This window comes from Teleopsis dalmanni, chromosome 2 (assembly GCF_002237135.1).
Source record: "Teleopsis dalmanni isolate 2A chromosome 2, ASM223713v2, whole genome shotgun sequence".
Classification (NCBI taxonomy): Eukaryota; Metazoa; Arthropoda; class Insecta; order Diptera; family Diopsidae; genus Teleopsis; species Teleopsis dalmanni.
Window position 1 is genome coordinate 120,586,545 of NC_051847.1, and position 15,077 is coordinate 120,601,621.

Here is a 15,077-nt window from a genome sequence, read left to right on the forward strand (position 1 = left end):
CAGCTTATAGAAAGCTACTCCAGCCAGTTTGCATAACGCATGCAAATCATATATTAATAAACGTTTATAACTTCCGTACGATTTACTTATACGCCGTCAGAGTTAATAATGATTTATATTTTATATTTGCAAACGATTTGCTACATGTAAGCAGATATTAAAAATTTATGAAAAATATGGAAAAAAACGAAATCCTAATAAAAGTGTATACCATATTTGAGCATAATTTATGTATTTTAGGCTGGCCCCCACAAAACGTATGACATTTTTGACAAATTATTATGACATATAGTATGATTTTCCTATAGTTTCAGGGGCTTAAATAAACCAACAAACAACAGAAGAAAAAAAAAATATACAATGCCACAAAGATTAAGAAGAAAAAATTCTAATAAAACATAAAAAAAGCAAGTTTAGTAAATGAAAAAAATATTAAGGAGTCTGCGATTGTCTGTGAAAAAGTTAAGCTACCAAGGGTTACACAGCCACTTGCTAGCACTTCCTTGCAGCTAAGGCTAACGACCAAATAATAAGTTGACTGCGCCAGTGAAAGCAAAAACGTCACAGAAAAGTCCTTACTCTACCTAAAAGGTTACAGATTTATGCAAAAGACATTTCAAACAAAAACAAAAAAAATAGTATATAAGGCGGGCTCTATTTTATTTACTCGAAAAGTTAATAATCTGTATAAAATTTAATACAGTCTCAATGTCAGATCCAAAAACATAAACACCGACACAAACTGACGTTACTTAAATTTTTGTTTAAATTTACTAAACACAAATTGCAGTTAATTTTATTATAATAATTTTTTATTAAAAATGCATATTTCCAAATAGTTATAAAACCAAACAACACCATAAAAATAAGTAAACGAGTATTTTTTATCTAAAAACATTTAAACTTTTAAAATAACTAAGCAAAATAATCATAAAACAAATAACTCAGCTAACTGCATTTAACGTATACAAAATTGTTCACACATTTTTGTAGTAATTTTTATTTCGCGCCATAAACTTCAACTTATGCAAAAAATATTCAAAAAAATGATATTTGTATAAATGTCTACATATCTGTTAACATATATAGAAAAAATATTCTTATATATAAACCGGTATAAATTTCTTAATTAATGTCCATCCATAGCTGCTATTAAATATTTTATGGAAACAATAATGATAGCTTCTTCTAACATGCATGACAAATAATAAAATTAATAAGCGAACAAAAAAGAAAAGATACTCTTCTTTTATTACACTGCACTCCCCACTTCTTCGAAACACTTAACCAACGACTGGTTTCTTCCTTCCAATCGCGCGTATATTTTTCCATAAAAAGGATCTGTAAGTTTCGTACTCGTAGTACTCGTACAAGACAACATCATGCACTCATCATTAATTTTATCGAAATATTATATCAGCATTAATATTTTTTTTATTTAATTTTATTTTCTATTTCTCCTGCATTAGAGACTTAAAAGTGGTTAAAAGGTTGTTGCAGTTTTTTGCTTTTCCTATACTTTCCTATAGCGTTCGAGAAAGCGCTGAGGTTAAATTGCACTGATGTGGAAATTAAACGTTTAACGTTGCATACTTGACATATGACTTCGGATGTAAGAGGAATATATTTGGTAAGGTACCGCGTATATGCATTGGCACAATAGAGATGTTTTTTGAAGTGAGTATTGTCGAAAAGGGGTGCGAAGGTGCAAAGTAAATTCGACAGATTTCAATTCTTCAAAGCATATTAAGAATTCATTTCAAATCGTTTCAAATAAAAGATTGAAACATTGACTTATTAAAGCTGAAATATTGACTTTGATATTGAAATATTGACTTATTAAATATGATATATGATAATATGATATGATAATTTTACTATATGCTTATACTAAACTTATCATTTTACAAAGACCATAACCATGGCATCAAGTAAGGAATACAACTAAATTTACCAGAGAAAAATAAAATATTTATTAAATTAAATGTACATTACAATATACCATTTGTGTTGTAATCTATTTTTGCATTGTATTATTAAATTAAATGTACTTTACAATATACTATTTGTATTGTAAGTGTAAGTTAAAAAATATGTCCGCTTTCTCAATTCATCCTGCGTATTTGGAACGGATGTATTAGTAATAGAGGAGATATATTAAATACTAACTGAAGGTTTCACATTTGAAAACAAAGTCCATATTTTTACATATTGGTTTAATTTAGACCCTGATTGAAACAAAACGGTAAGATAAACATTGCTTCCTACGCAATGTTCATCTTACCTCGAAATACAGACACAAAAAATAAGAAAGCTGATGACTAACAAGTGGAAGATTTACCATGGTTTTACAACCGTTTTGCAAAAACCGGTATTTATATAGTCACATCAATTTTTTCTTTTTTAATTAAAATTTATTTATTAAATCTTTTCTTCTGACTTTAAACTAAAAACACATTACAGATTATATCGCATATTTAAGGGCATATTTAAACTTTAAAATTAATGTTAGTGTTAACTCACAAATAAATAAATAATATCGCATATAAACAACTATAAAATATTAAATTCTTATCGTTTAGATTTCTTTTAAAGAGATCTGAGATGAATTTGTATTTTTGACTCTAGAACAATACCTTCCAGAATCTTCTAGTTATTAAAACTCGTCTTACTTTATAGGGCAACTAAATTCTAAATTCTTATCTTATAAACTTCCCTTAAAGACATCTAAGATGAATTTTTATTTTTGACTTCAGAACTTTACATTTATACTTCCAGACTCTTCTAGTTATTAAGACTCGACTTACTTTATGGGGCAACTTTTATGAAGAAAATTCCGAAAACCCATTGGTTTATTTATTGTACCTAAGAGCAAAAGTTTGTTTTACAAAATTGATCAATTTAAACATTTCTAAAATGTTTTTATTAAAAAGAATTTAAAAATTTGAGTTATTTGATCTAAGGTTATAAACAGAAAATTAGTCAAGGTGGTAAAGATATATTATGGTGATTCATGAAGTTAAAGAACGATATATGCGAATAAGAACGAAATTTAAAAGAATAATTATGACTCTATGGTATACAAGAGTAAGTTCCTAAGACTCCTAAACCATTCTAAGTAAATATTCTATTATTAAATATTATATTCTATACTATTAAGATTTCTTTTTCCATCTTTTTCATTTTCTAGTTTTCATTTAAGGAACCAATTTAGTTTTTAAGTATTAACATTATTCTAAAAAAACATTTTAAAACTCAAGTCTTAAAACATCTCATATTACTTAGACTTTTTAAATCGACCTTAGAAAATCTACTGCAATTAAAATTCTGTTCGCATTGTTTTTAATTTCCAGACTCGCCATTGTATAGACCACCGACAACAGTCCATATCGGCTTTCACATGTTGACTAGGACCAAATGTTTTATTGCAATGATAAAAACGCGATAAGAATCTTAACTTTTCATAAGCGCAACGCTAACCCAAACTTCGGCAATATTTTGATCACAGTTCCTTGGTGTATCTTACCTATGCCTATTAAAATACACAAAAGAATTTAACTTCGCAGATGCCAATTTTTTATCTAATTTTTTTTAAAGAAATTTGCCCAAGTAAGCAGGTTTAAACGGACTATTATGACAAAACAAAAAAAATACTTGCACATACTAAATATATTAAAATAATAAATAAATAAAAAAATAAATAAATAAAAATCTAAATAAAAAATTGCATTATTTCATTCCCGCCTGCAATGAAATTCAATTCATACATAGAAGCACGTAAAAGTGCTTTATGCTACAGTTACAAAAAAAAAAGAATCTTTTCACAGAGTTATATATACAATTATATAGGTACTATAGGTATATATATGTAGGTATCTATATTTCTGTATAAATATGTACGTCATTACGGTCAAACGTTTTTGCACTAAAATTCATAAGGTACAAGCAGACGAAAAAAGTATCTCATGGCACGTTGTCTGCTTAGGAGTGCGCAAATATGTGCGCGATTTACTCAAATGCATTGTCCATGATCACTTTTAATGTTGCTTCCTACTTTTATTGCGATCTGCCCGCATTGCAAACTATGACCGACCGACGTTCAGTCTAACGATATCTTTGTTACACGAGTATTTGCGCATATCATACACTCGTACGTCGTAGGTATGTCGTTGTATCTGTACGAGTATCTACAAACGCAGACAGCTTAAAAAGTTTTAACTGCATATGAGCATAACGTGATCATGTTCGACTGCTTAATTGTAAGCAGGGATGTGTGTTGCTCCTGCCGATGTGCTGCGCTTGCTGCCGCGGTTGCAGTGTTAGCTGACAAAAGGGTACTGCGCTGATTTGTGGCAGTGCGCTGTAGTGAAACTATATCTGTGCGTCAAAGGTTAAAATAGCGAAAAGATGTAGTTTTACGCATACTAAGCTTAACAAAAATTCACAAAATTTCTTAAATTTACCTACGTCACTGTTGAGACTTTGAAAAAAAGATCAAAATGTTGTATATTAACTTTGATTGCCTCAAAATATAAGCGAACAGTACAAACACTGAAGATTAATTGTTGGTTTTATTTTTCGTTTTAGTTTTGGTTTTGATTTTTTATGTTATGAGAAAAATTATATATACTTGTGGCTTTTATAGTTAAGGAAATTGAGTTAAAGAGCAAGTAAATCATTTAATTTGGGAGTTTTTTTATATTTTGTTTATATAAGGCTGCTCACCTAACCCATTGTCAAACAGATGGATGAAATATAAATGCCGAAGAGACGTTATTAGAATCAATTATAAACAAGAGTAAAATAAATTAATCAGATCCAGCATATATCACACACCTCTAATTAAATAATATATTTTTGTGAATATTGCATACAGAATTTTTACTATATTTTTATTTTGTGTAAAATTATTAAAATTATTAGATATCACATGATGGTACTATCGTATTTTCCGCTTTGCTAATGCTATTAGGTGTTAATTGTTAGTTGTTTTTTTTTTTTTAATTTTTTGATGCTGTTAAGTGGCACATTAGCTTTTGTTTATTTCATTATATATATATTTGAGCTTAGTTGAGCACAAACTGCTTGCCAGAGTAAAGTGACTTTGTAACAAGCATTCATATAATTAAGTGTGTTGATATTATCAATGTATGCGTTGATAATTCTAATTAGTCAATAATTCAAATTAAAAAAGTAGAAATTCATGAAATTCAATTTGAAGACCTTCACTAATAGATCCAAAATTCTGTTTTTAAATATGCGCTTCACATACCACTGTTTGTCATAATGTATATCTTTACCTTCCTCTTATTCTATAATCCTATTGTTTTTTTTCTTCTTTTTTCTTGGTACTTTCTTTTTAATTCTAAGCTGGTTTTAAGCCTGACTTAACTGTGTTTAATTATGGCATAGGCGCAACTACAAATTTCTATTCTCCCTATACGTTTTGTTGTGTTGAAAATCCAACTAAAAAAGTAATCTAAAGCTGTGCCTTAGTTAAATCTAGTTGCTAACATGACAAGTCGTGGGTTTTAAACAGTTTAAAAACTGTTTGCAGTAAAACGCAAAGCAAAATTGTGGGAGAATTTTATTTTACTCGTAGCATACGAAACATAAGAAGCATTTAAGTTAGAATGCAGTCAATTTGTATAGCAGTTTTGTGAAGCCAAGAAAGCCAAGTTAGCATTCAAAATTTGCATGTTTACATAATATTTCATCTCAGTTTTTATTTATTTTTTTTTGTTTTGCTCTTAAATCTGAACAAATTATAAAGATAATTACCACAAAGTGCGATAAGGTTAAAGAATTATGCGTTTCTAGGTGCTTTGATACATTTTCTTCTACGAAAATTTATATAAAAAATAATATTAAATTGTTGATAATGTATTCATATATGTTATCTTATCAGTTAAGTTGTGAAAATTATTAAATACAAATTTTTTTAACAAGAGTCAACTTAAAGCATTACAAAGTTAATGTACTTCAAAAATATTTTTATTAAGTCACCAACAATTTAAGGCAAATAAAAAACTCAACAGCAATTGTTAAATTTGCATAGCAATTTTCTGCTTATGCCCAATGAATTTCTTATTTATGGTTGCAGTTTACTTTATGATTTTTTATTAGTTTTCTTTAATTTTTTCTTTTTATTTACGAATATATTGAATATTTGCATTTATTTGTTCAAATCATCAAACTTTCATAATTCACCTGAGCTGTCAAAAAATGTTAGATTTGCAGGCACGCTTTTATGAGTCTTGATTTTTTTCCCGATTCTAGGCTTGTCTGTCCTTCCGTCTTTGCCTCCATCTATCTGTCTGTCTGTCTTCTGTTTAACTATTCGTGTAAGTTTATTCCTCAACCACTGTCTACTAACATCATTATTTTTTGTATGGTCATCATGCAATGCTCTTGCGTTCATCTATGTATCTCAGATATTCGTACTTTATTTTCAATATACACCTTCACTTTGATGTTGGTTGGTTTCTTTTTTTCTGTTTGATATAAGTAAGTTCCTTATTTCTTTTTGTTTTTGTGTATTTTTTGTATATTTTTATATCTTTATCGTATCTTTTTATGCATGATAATGATTTTTTAGCAATGCTTCGTTCAACACAATATAGTTAGATGGTTACTTTTGATTTGAACCTTCATTATTATGAGGCAATTGAAATATTATACATTGTTACATTGTGTATTTACAATTTTGACATTTTGATTGGCATTTCTTGTTTCGCGGTTTTTATAAATGGCAAACATGAAAAACAAATAGTTTCGATTTTATTATTTTTTAGCACTTTTTTCCCCTATTTGCATACATCGCTCAATATAAAATATATTAAAATTTTATATGTGAATAAATCTAAGTTTTCGAGGACAATTGGTGCTGCACTCAAGTATTTCCCTTATAAATTTATTTTTTATAAAATTTTATGATGACCAATGTCGTTAATTAAAGTAGTGCTTTTACTATGAAATTTTTATAAGAACGATATATTTTCTTGTTGTAAAGCTATATCTTATAATGGACTCGTATATATATTAACAGATTCAGAATAATATCCTTCAAAATTAATTTGCTCTTATCATCTTATTAGTCAAACAGTATGAATAATGAATTCAATGTACAATTTTAAATACTTCATAATAAGCTATCAAAAATGTACTTAATGTACTTAATATTGTAGAATAAGATAAAAATGCATCAAAAGTTATTTCCGTCATAATTTACTATAAGCCTAGAAGTTGCATTTGTGTTTATGGATTAATTCTATTATTTATACTTTGCTCTAATATAATACGGTGTGATTATAACACCACATTTAGACCTCTTTTGGTCTAAATTTTATCGGCTAGTATTTCCGCAGTTACAACAATCAAAATGAAGCTATATTGAATATAATATAATGTTATTTTACTGATGTAGTCCTCTTCTTCTTGTGGAGCATAGGGCCTCATAATAAATTGTAAATACCGAATTTTATATATACAAGAAATAAACTAGGACTGAAAGCCTTGGGAATATTCAAAATTCTTATGACAATAAATTGATTTTATTTTATGATAAATGCTAATGATATTACTACATCATAAAATTTTCTATACTGATATTATTCTACAATGTTATCTAGATAGTAATGGCGATTACATTTTTAATACTGTATGACAAAATATTGTTCTAATGCTTAAAATAGAAAAAAAATTAAAAGACTGGATGAGAAGAATTTACAAGAGCGCTTATTAATAAGTTGAGCAGAGATAGGCTAAAAAATTGACAGATTAATTGATATAATAGAATGATAAGAAATGTTATGACAGATAAAAATAATGATAAAGGCAGCATTGGTCTACCAAGGACCGTGACGAAATTGAATAAGAAGAAGAATTTAGTGAAATTTCCTAATATGGGAAATAAATTATGCGTAAGCAAATAGTGCACCGTTAATCGGCACCGTTGCAACTCTATTCTTATATGTTTTTCATTAAAAAGCATTGAGAATCCCGATAACTAATGTGTTGTTTTTTTAAATTGTTTTGTTTTATTTTCTATTTGAAGTCAGTGTCATTTCCAGTTTACAACTATATCTTCTTAAAATTATAAATTATGTAATATTTTTCATAAATTAATACATTTTACATATATGGAAATACTATGACTAAATGTGCAAAATAATTAAATCGTTTTGGGAGACCAATGAATTACCTAACCCGCATTATCTCATCTACTTATAGGTATACTCGTGTTTTGAACGTCAGGTAAATTTTTTGATTGTACTGACAAAACTGTTCGCACTATAAAATGATAAAATAAAAAGTTATAAACTAAATCCGTTAGAAGACTCATAACTAACAATTACTCTTTCGTCGGAATATCAAGGTTGTAACATTATCATACCATATTCTTGATCTTTGTCTAACGAAAATCTTAATGGAAATGCACAATAATACGCTTATGCCATTAAACCTATCTTGAAAAATTATTATTATATAAGTACATATTAGAAATATATTTTGTTATCTAACAAGAATTTTTTATATATCGCACATATTATATTTATTAATTCTTTAATTGCAATTTTGCTTTTGTTCCAGAATCTTTATCTGTAAATTGGACATTAATATAAATTGTCAAAATCACAGAGGTCACTTTTTGTCCAGAAACCACAAAATTTATACTTTCTGAAAGAAGATTCTCTTCTTCAGAGAAAATTACAGTCATAGAGACTAAGGTCGCTCACGCTATGTAAGTAACCTCCTTTAATTTAAATATTAAGTAACTGATATCTCAGAGATTATGGAACTAAAATTATAAGAAAAATTTTTATTTTATAACTTGATTTTTTTTTAAATAAAATTAATTTAATGAAATGATTTTATTTACAACATTTGTTCAAATTTGTATAATTTATACACATTTTTTTCTCTTCAATTTTAAAACTTTTAAAAATGTGCATTAATAATTCGAGCCAATAAAATATATAGTATCTCTTCTAATAGTTAATTAAATATGTTTTAAAATTTAATATTTTCTCTTATTTATATCAAAAATAAGTGTATTTAAGATGTACAAATAATTTAATTATTGCATAAAACTAGTTTTATCAGTTTTTGTTTCTTCTTAAAGAGGGAAACTAAACATTTTGTAAAATATTTATCCTCTATATGTTGGTTTTTAATTACAACTTTAATCAGAGCTTACTATTGTCAAAACTATGCTTCTTCCAAAAATTTTTAATCATAGACAAAAACGAGGGCTCAAAAATTTCATTTCCAATATATACCTCTAAAAATTTTTTATACTCAATTATTTTAATAAATGTCCTAATTCAGATATTTCACATATTCTATATTTATTTTTTAAATCTTTAAAAATTTGTGATATATATTATTTTTACTTGCAACTATTTCCTACTATTTTTTTTATAGATTTTAATTTTTCTTAAAAAAAAAACTTTCCACATACCTTCACATGTAAATTGTCCGTAATGCTTTCCAGAACTTTTATCGCCGCACACAACACATTCAATATTTTGTTTAGAATCTATTTGTGAACCACTATTACTATTTTGTGAATGTGAACTATTTGCTTGCGAGCTCGGCGTAGTACTACCACCACCTCCGCCGCCTAAGCAACTTGACGTTTGCACTCCTTTGATCATAACACCCATATCTTGAACATGACTCTGTTGCGTTGTGCCGCTATGATGTGTTGTGTGACCACCAGCCGTCGCTGAAGATAAGCTAGATAAGTCCTCTTTAATTGTATGATGTCCACTTTGGTTTAGATTTGTTTGACCCGTTCCAGTTAGACTGGAAAGATCCTGTTTGATGCCCGCAGATTGTTGACTTGCCACACTTGATGGAGTTGTACCACCGCCGGTACCAACGGAACTGCCAGTACCTGTGGTGCTCGCTAGCGAACCAGGACCGGTCGAAGCATGCAAATGACCACCTAAATTTGGTTCATGCCATGCTGATGGTGGTGGCACACCCAAAGCCATAGACCGTGGTAAGCCCAAGTCGAAAGCGGACAACTCAGCACCGGATTGAGGACGCGGATTGAAGAAACCGGGAGCTGTGGACGGTGAGGCGCACATGACGCCACCACCGTACACGCTCAACGAGTTATGGGTAATAATTTTGGCGGTTTGGGAATTACACGGCGTATATGTATTATGCAGCTTATCTGTGAGTATTTAAATTGGGGTCTTACAAATTATTTATTATTAACTAATTCGCTAGCGAATTTATTCTTTTTTCGCACGAAAGGAAATTTAATTTCAATTTTTTTTTTTAATTTTTGAACTGTAATTTCTTTGTGCTGATTTTTAAGTAGTGCTCATTTTTGTACTTATTTTTTTACAAATTGATATTGTGATTTTTGCAAACTTTTAATTTTTTTCTTTTTGATTTATTTTTCACTTTTAATTCAAATTTATTGAAAAAAATCCGATACGCAGATTTTAAAAATTTTTACGTATTCAAAACCGTTTCATAATCATTTTTTGCGTTCAACCGTTCACGTATAATTTTTAAGTTAATACAAAAAATATTTCACTACGTTATTTTCGACTTAGTTATTTTTAAAAAACTTTAATTTTGTATATATTCCTTCTTTTAAATTTGTGAAAGAAGTGCGCGTCATGCGAGTAGCAAAATCTCAGCTGTTTTCGTAAGGCCTTTTAGAGCCTGACTGGCAAAACATTCGTGGCAAAAGGTACACGACCCGACCCGACTCGACTTCGACCTAGCGACACATCACACAAATCTCTCATTCCACCACTCAAAATCCAACAGCAGCAGATACATTCGCTAGATACACTAATATCTTAAGCATATAACCACCCCGAAAAATATCTAAGCGTACTATTCACTCTCATTCATTCTTATGAAAAAAACTCATTTGAGTGGAAAATTGAATAGGTAACTTATTCATTCTCACTCATTGCCATATTTTCAATCCAATTGTTGTCTGCTCATTCATACGGTCTATGGCGGGGCAAGACCTACAACGTGTTTGGTTGAGCTAGTTCGGAAAAAATTTCATGCACAGATACAAAGCTACAGAGCAGATAGGTTTATGAAGTCTGTTAACAAAAAACAACAAAAAATACATAAAGCTTGAAATAAAAATACTCAAAACATTTTTGTTTTTTATTTTTGTTGTTTTGAATTACGTTTACATGAAATATCTCTGCTCATTATTGAGGTGCAAAGAGTATGGCATGCATTGAACTCGTTTTTCTTATTAGTTCGTTTAGTTCGTTTAGTGTATCTGGCAGATATTTGCTATATATTTGTTGTTGTTATACTTTTTGTTGTTGACTTTAATATTTTTTATACTTTTTAAACTTTGAACATAGGAAAAACTTTCATAAAAGTAATCCCACCCTAAAATTTAAATTTTTAATATATCTCGGCGCAGCATATTTCTTACCTTCTCCGTACTATTTTTTTACATAATTTGAAGTTGTTGAGTTTATTTATTTTGCCTTTTTCGGACTTTGGCTAATTTGATTGGTTTCTGTGTTTGTTTTGAGTTTAAGTTTGCAAAAGCTTTAATTTTCAATAGTTTGAAATTTGTCAGAAAAATAACAGGATATGAGATATTCCTTCACTTTAAAGAAATCTCTTTTTTAACTGTCATTTTTACATAAATGAAATTTCAACCATTGTTATGTTAAAATCCTATAGGAATTGGTTAATAGTTCTTTAAAATGAGTACATAAAATTCTAAATGAATGTAGGAATTTTATAAGACATCAAACCTTCACATTACTTCATATCGCTCCGGATTAATAATAATTGAGATGATTTCAAGATTTTTAATCAATGCCCTATCGTTCCACACTGCTTCTCTTTTAAAATGTATTCTAACTTAAAAAATTTTCTTTCTAATTTCACACAACTGATTCATGATCCATCCATTTTTGACTTCAAACAATAAATGATTTTTACATAAATATAATTTAATGAAATGCCTAAATGTCGGATGCTTAAAGGTGAGATCTATTTTGTATAGAATTATAATCACTATCTTCGGAATTAACAGTTGACATAATAAGATCCTATATATATGAAATATTTCTTCATCCATAACTTTACACATACATCATTTGACCAATCTGTTGAAATTTCAGATTTCATACTTCAAACACATTTTCCAATTAGAAATTGTGTCTTCCAATTAGAATAAATATTCAAATTGTATTTAACAGTACGATTCTGACTCTAACATTTAACTTTTAAAATTTTATCGTATTAACAGAATTCATTCCCGTTAACATTTGATTATTAATTAATTAAATTAATTTAAAATTAACTAAACTAAATTAAATTAAATAGAGATAAGATTAAATTAAAATAAATTATAGTTATATATAAAAGATAGGGTATTTTGGTATAGATCAATATTGGATCAGTAGTAACTAATATTTTGGAAGCTGAAAACTAGTCTCAAAAAATTAGCTATTAAAGGAAATAGGGAAAGTGGTAAATTGCAATGATATTAGATATCAGAAAATGAGGTCTCTATAAACCTAAGGGCTATCCTGTTCTGCACTATAAGCCAGAATATGTGTATGTTAAATATTTTTATAAAAACTTAGAACGAAGGATACAATTAAATGTCCATGATAGTGTGACTATTGAACGCGGTTATAAGTGATTATTACTCACTCATTAGTTTTATATACACAAACATATTATCTTATTTCTTTACTAATAGATTTTTATGTACACTAGACAGAGGTTTTGACATATATGAGTATATTTTCTATTAAAATATAAATTCATTTAATATACATAGAGCTTGTAATTCTGTTTTGTGTCAATTGCACCTATAGCTTGGCGAATAATTTAAACCTATTGACCTTTCTAGTAGCGGAATATTTTTAATTGATTTTTACGTTATATTTTATGAATGAACGGAAAAGCTCAATTACACAAAATTGAGGCATTATTCAACTTAGTTCTAGAAATTGAAGACACAATTTAATATTCTTTGATTTGACTACTCATATTGTCTTAATAGTTTTAATTATTGAAATTTATATTCAAAAAATATTTATTTTTTTTGTTTAAAATTATGAAAAAGCATCAGCACTTTTGATAGTAAACAAGGTCAATTAGATCATATGACGCAGCACATCATATTCTGAACAAATTTTGTGCTTCAACATGCTGAGTATTGATTTTACAATTTTTTTTTTTTGAAATGTTTTTATGTTTATATATAAAAATTTTTATTAATCATTATTAAGTTTTATTTTTTCAATAATTTGCTGTTATCTCTCAAAAAAATCAATGGTTTCCTGAATCAAAGTGGTTCCATCAGTTCCATGAAGTTTTTGAAAAGAAAAATTTAACACGTTTTTGAAATTAATTTTTACATATTTCATTTAAAATATATGCATATTATATGTGTTTATATACGTATGTTTATATATAGTTAGTATTCCTAATTCATTTGTAAAAATATGTTAACATATATTTTTTGATTCCCATAAAAGCTAAGATAGAAATATCATCTGCCCTTTTCAATATTTTTAGAATTAGGTATTTATTTTATGACAAATTTTGAAAATGTTAAAATAAATAAAAATAAAATATTTTTAATTCTGGTAATGTAGTTAATTATTTATATTATTTACAAGCCATACACATATATCTAAAAACAAATAAATAAATATATAGAAATATATCTAAAAATAAAAAATAAATAGGTAAAAGACTAAAAAATACAGAAACATAATACGTAGACATGATAGAATTCTAAATCTTTTAGTGACCCTATAAACCACATTGCCTAATCATATTGTCATTTCATAGATCATTATAATACTCGTATAAGAAATCCCTAATAAAGTTAGTATATAGCTTTAAGAAAAGAGTGTTACAAATACAAATAAATCGCATATTAGTCTGCATAAAATTACACTTCTTCAACGATCTGAACGAAGTTAAGTTCACTAGAGATTTACCAGATATATTTGCCTATAGAGAGACTCATTTAAAGGAAGTTCTTTGGTAAATAACTCCAAGTTCATATAAAAAGATTCTATTATATTCAGTGTAAAATGATTCGAAATATTTTATAGCAATTTGAAAGGTGAATAGTATAACCATAGATGATTAGAAATTTTTAAACATTTTTTATTTTATTTTACTTTTAATCTATAAAACAATCGTTAGCATATATCTTAGTTATGTATTCCAAATATTTTTCTTAAATAATTACAATACATATACAATTTTAAAGGTATGGATAAATAAATTGTTAACACAGAACACCCAGTTATCATGTTTGTAGTATTGTTCCGAAATGTATCCACCTCAAAGATGTTATTCCTCTACTAAGGCATCTATAAACTATAAAGTTCCATTCTCATTAATATAAGATATGTAAATAATATAAGATATGTAAATATGCAATAAAAACAAAGTTTTCTAATAAATATTAAATCAACTAATTAAAGTTTTAAGAATATATTTTAATTCTGTTCAATTTCAACTATTTAATCTTAAAGACAGATATTACATTTCCTTTAGAACTACAATGCAGTTGATTACTTTTATTCCGTTACAGGTGTCACATTTTTGATATTTAAACATCTTAAATCGTATATCAATAAATTGTATATCAACATATTTGCTTAATACTATTTAACACTAATTTAAATGTCATAGAAAATTAATTTAGGACATGTTATATTAAATTGAATATATCTACTAAGAACTGTTTTCAGAGAAAAACTGCAGATAAAAGTCGTTTTGTCTTTATACACTTAAGATTCAAGGAAAAAAGAATAATGGAACCAAAATTTCAAAGTGCAAATTATTAGCGCCCTCAAAGTGAAGAATAAGCCATTTGGAGCAAAAGCACAATTGGATGATGAACGATTGAGTGGCCTGTACAGGGTTGGCTGATTTAAACTGTTTGGTTCATACCCTATAGTGACTTTTATAATATAAACTTATTTTTTCATTTTTTCTCGTCAACCATTAGCCCACTGTGTGCACATCTGGACACAACGAGTGCAAAAACGAGGTGTTAATGTGTGTTAACAGTTTTGAGA

The 15,077-nt window shown here is 27.8% G+C and overlaps 1 protein-coding gene across 1 annotated transcript; it reads right to left on the minus strand.

The window, feature by feature from the left end:
* Positions 1-8,792: 8,792 nt before the first annotated feature.
* On the minus strand, positions 8,793-10,097 carry LOC119675582 (steroid receptor seven-up, isoforms B/C-like). Its single transcript, XM_038086789.1, has 2 exons — positions 9,464-10,097; positions 8,793-8,800 (listed from the first exon to the last, which is right to left on the minus strand). Exons 1-2 carry the CDS (start codon positions 10,095-10,097, stop codon positions 8,793-8,795), a joined length of 642 nt encoding a protein of 213 aa, XP_037942717.1.
* Between the last annotated feature and the right edge of the window lie 4,980 nt (positions 10,098-15,077).

What these genes read in the sequence shown, in the direction of transcription:
- LOC119675582 (XM_038086789.1), bottom strand. Translation starts at nt 10,097, where the DNA reads ATGTGCGCCTCACCGTCCACAGCTCCCGGTTTCTTCAATCCGCGTCCT.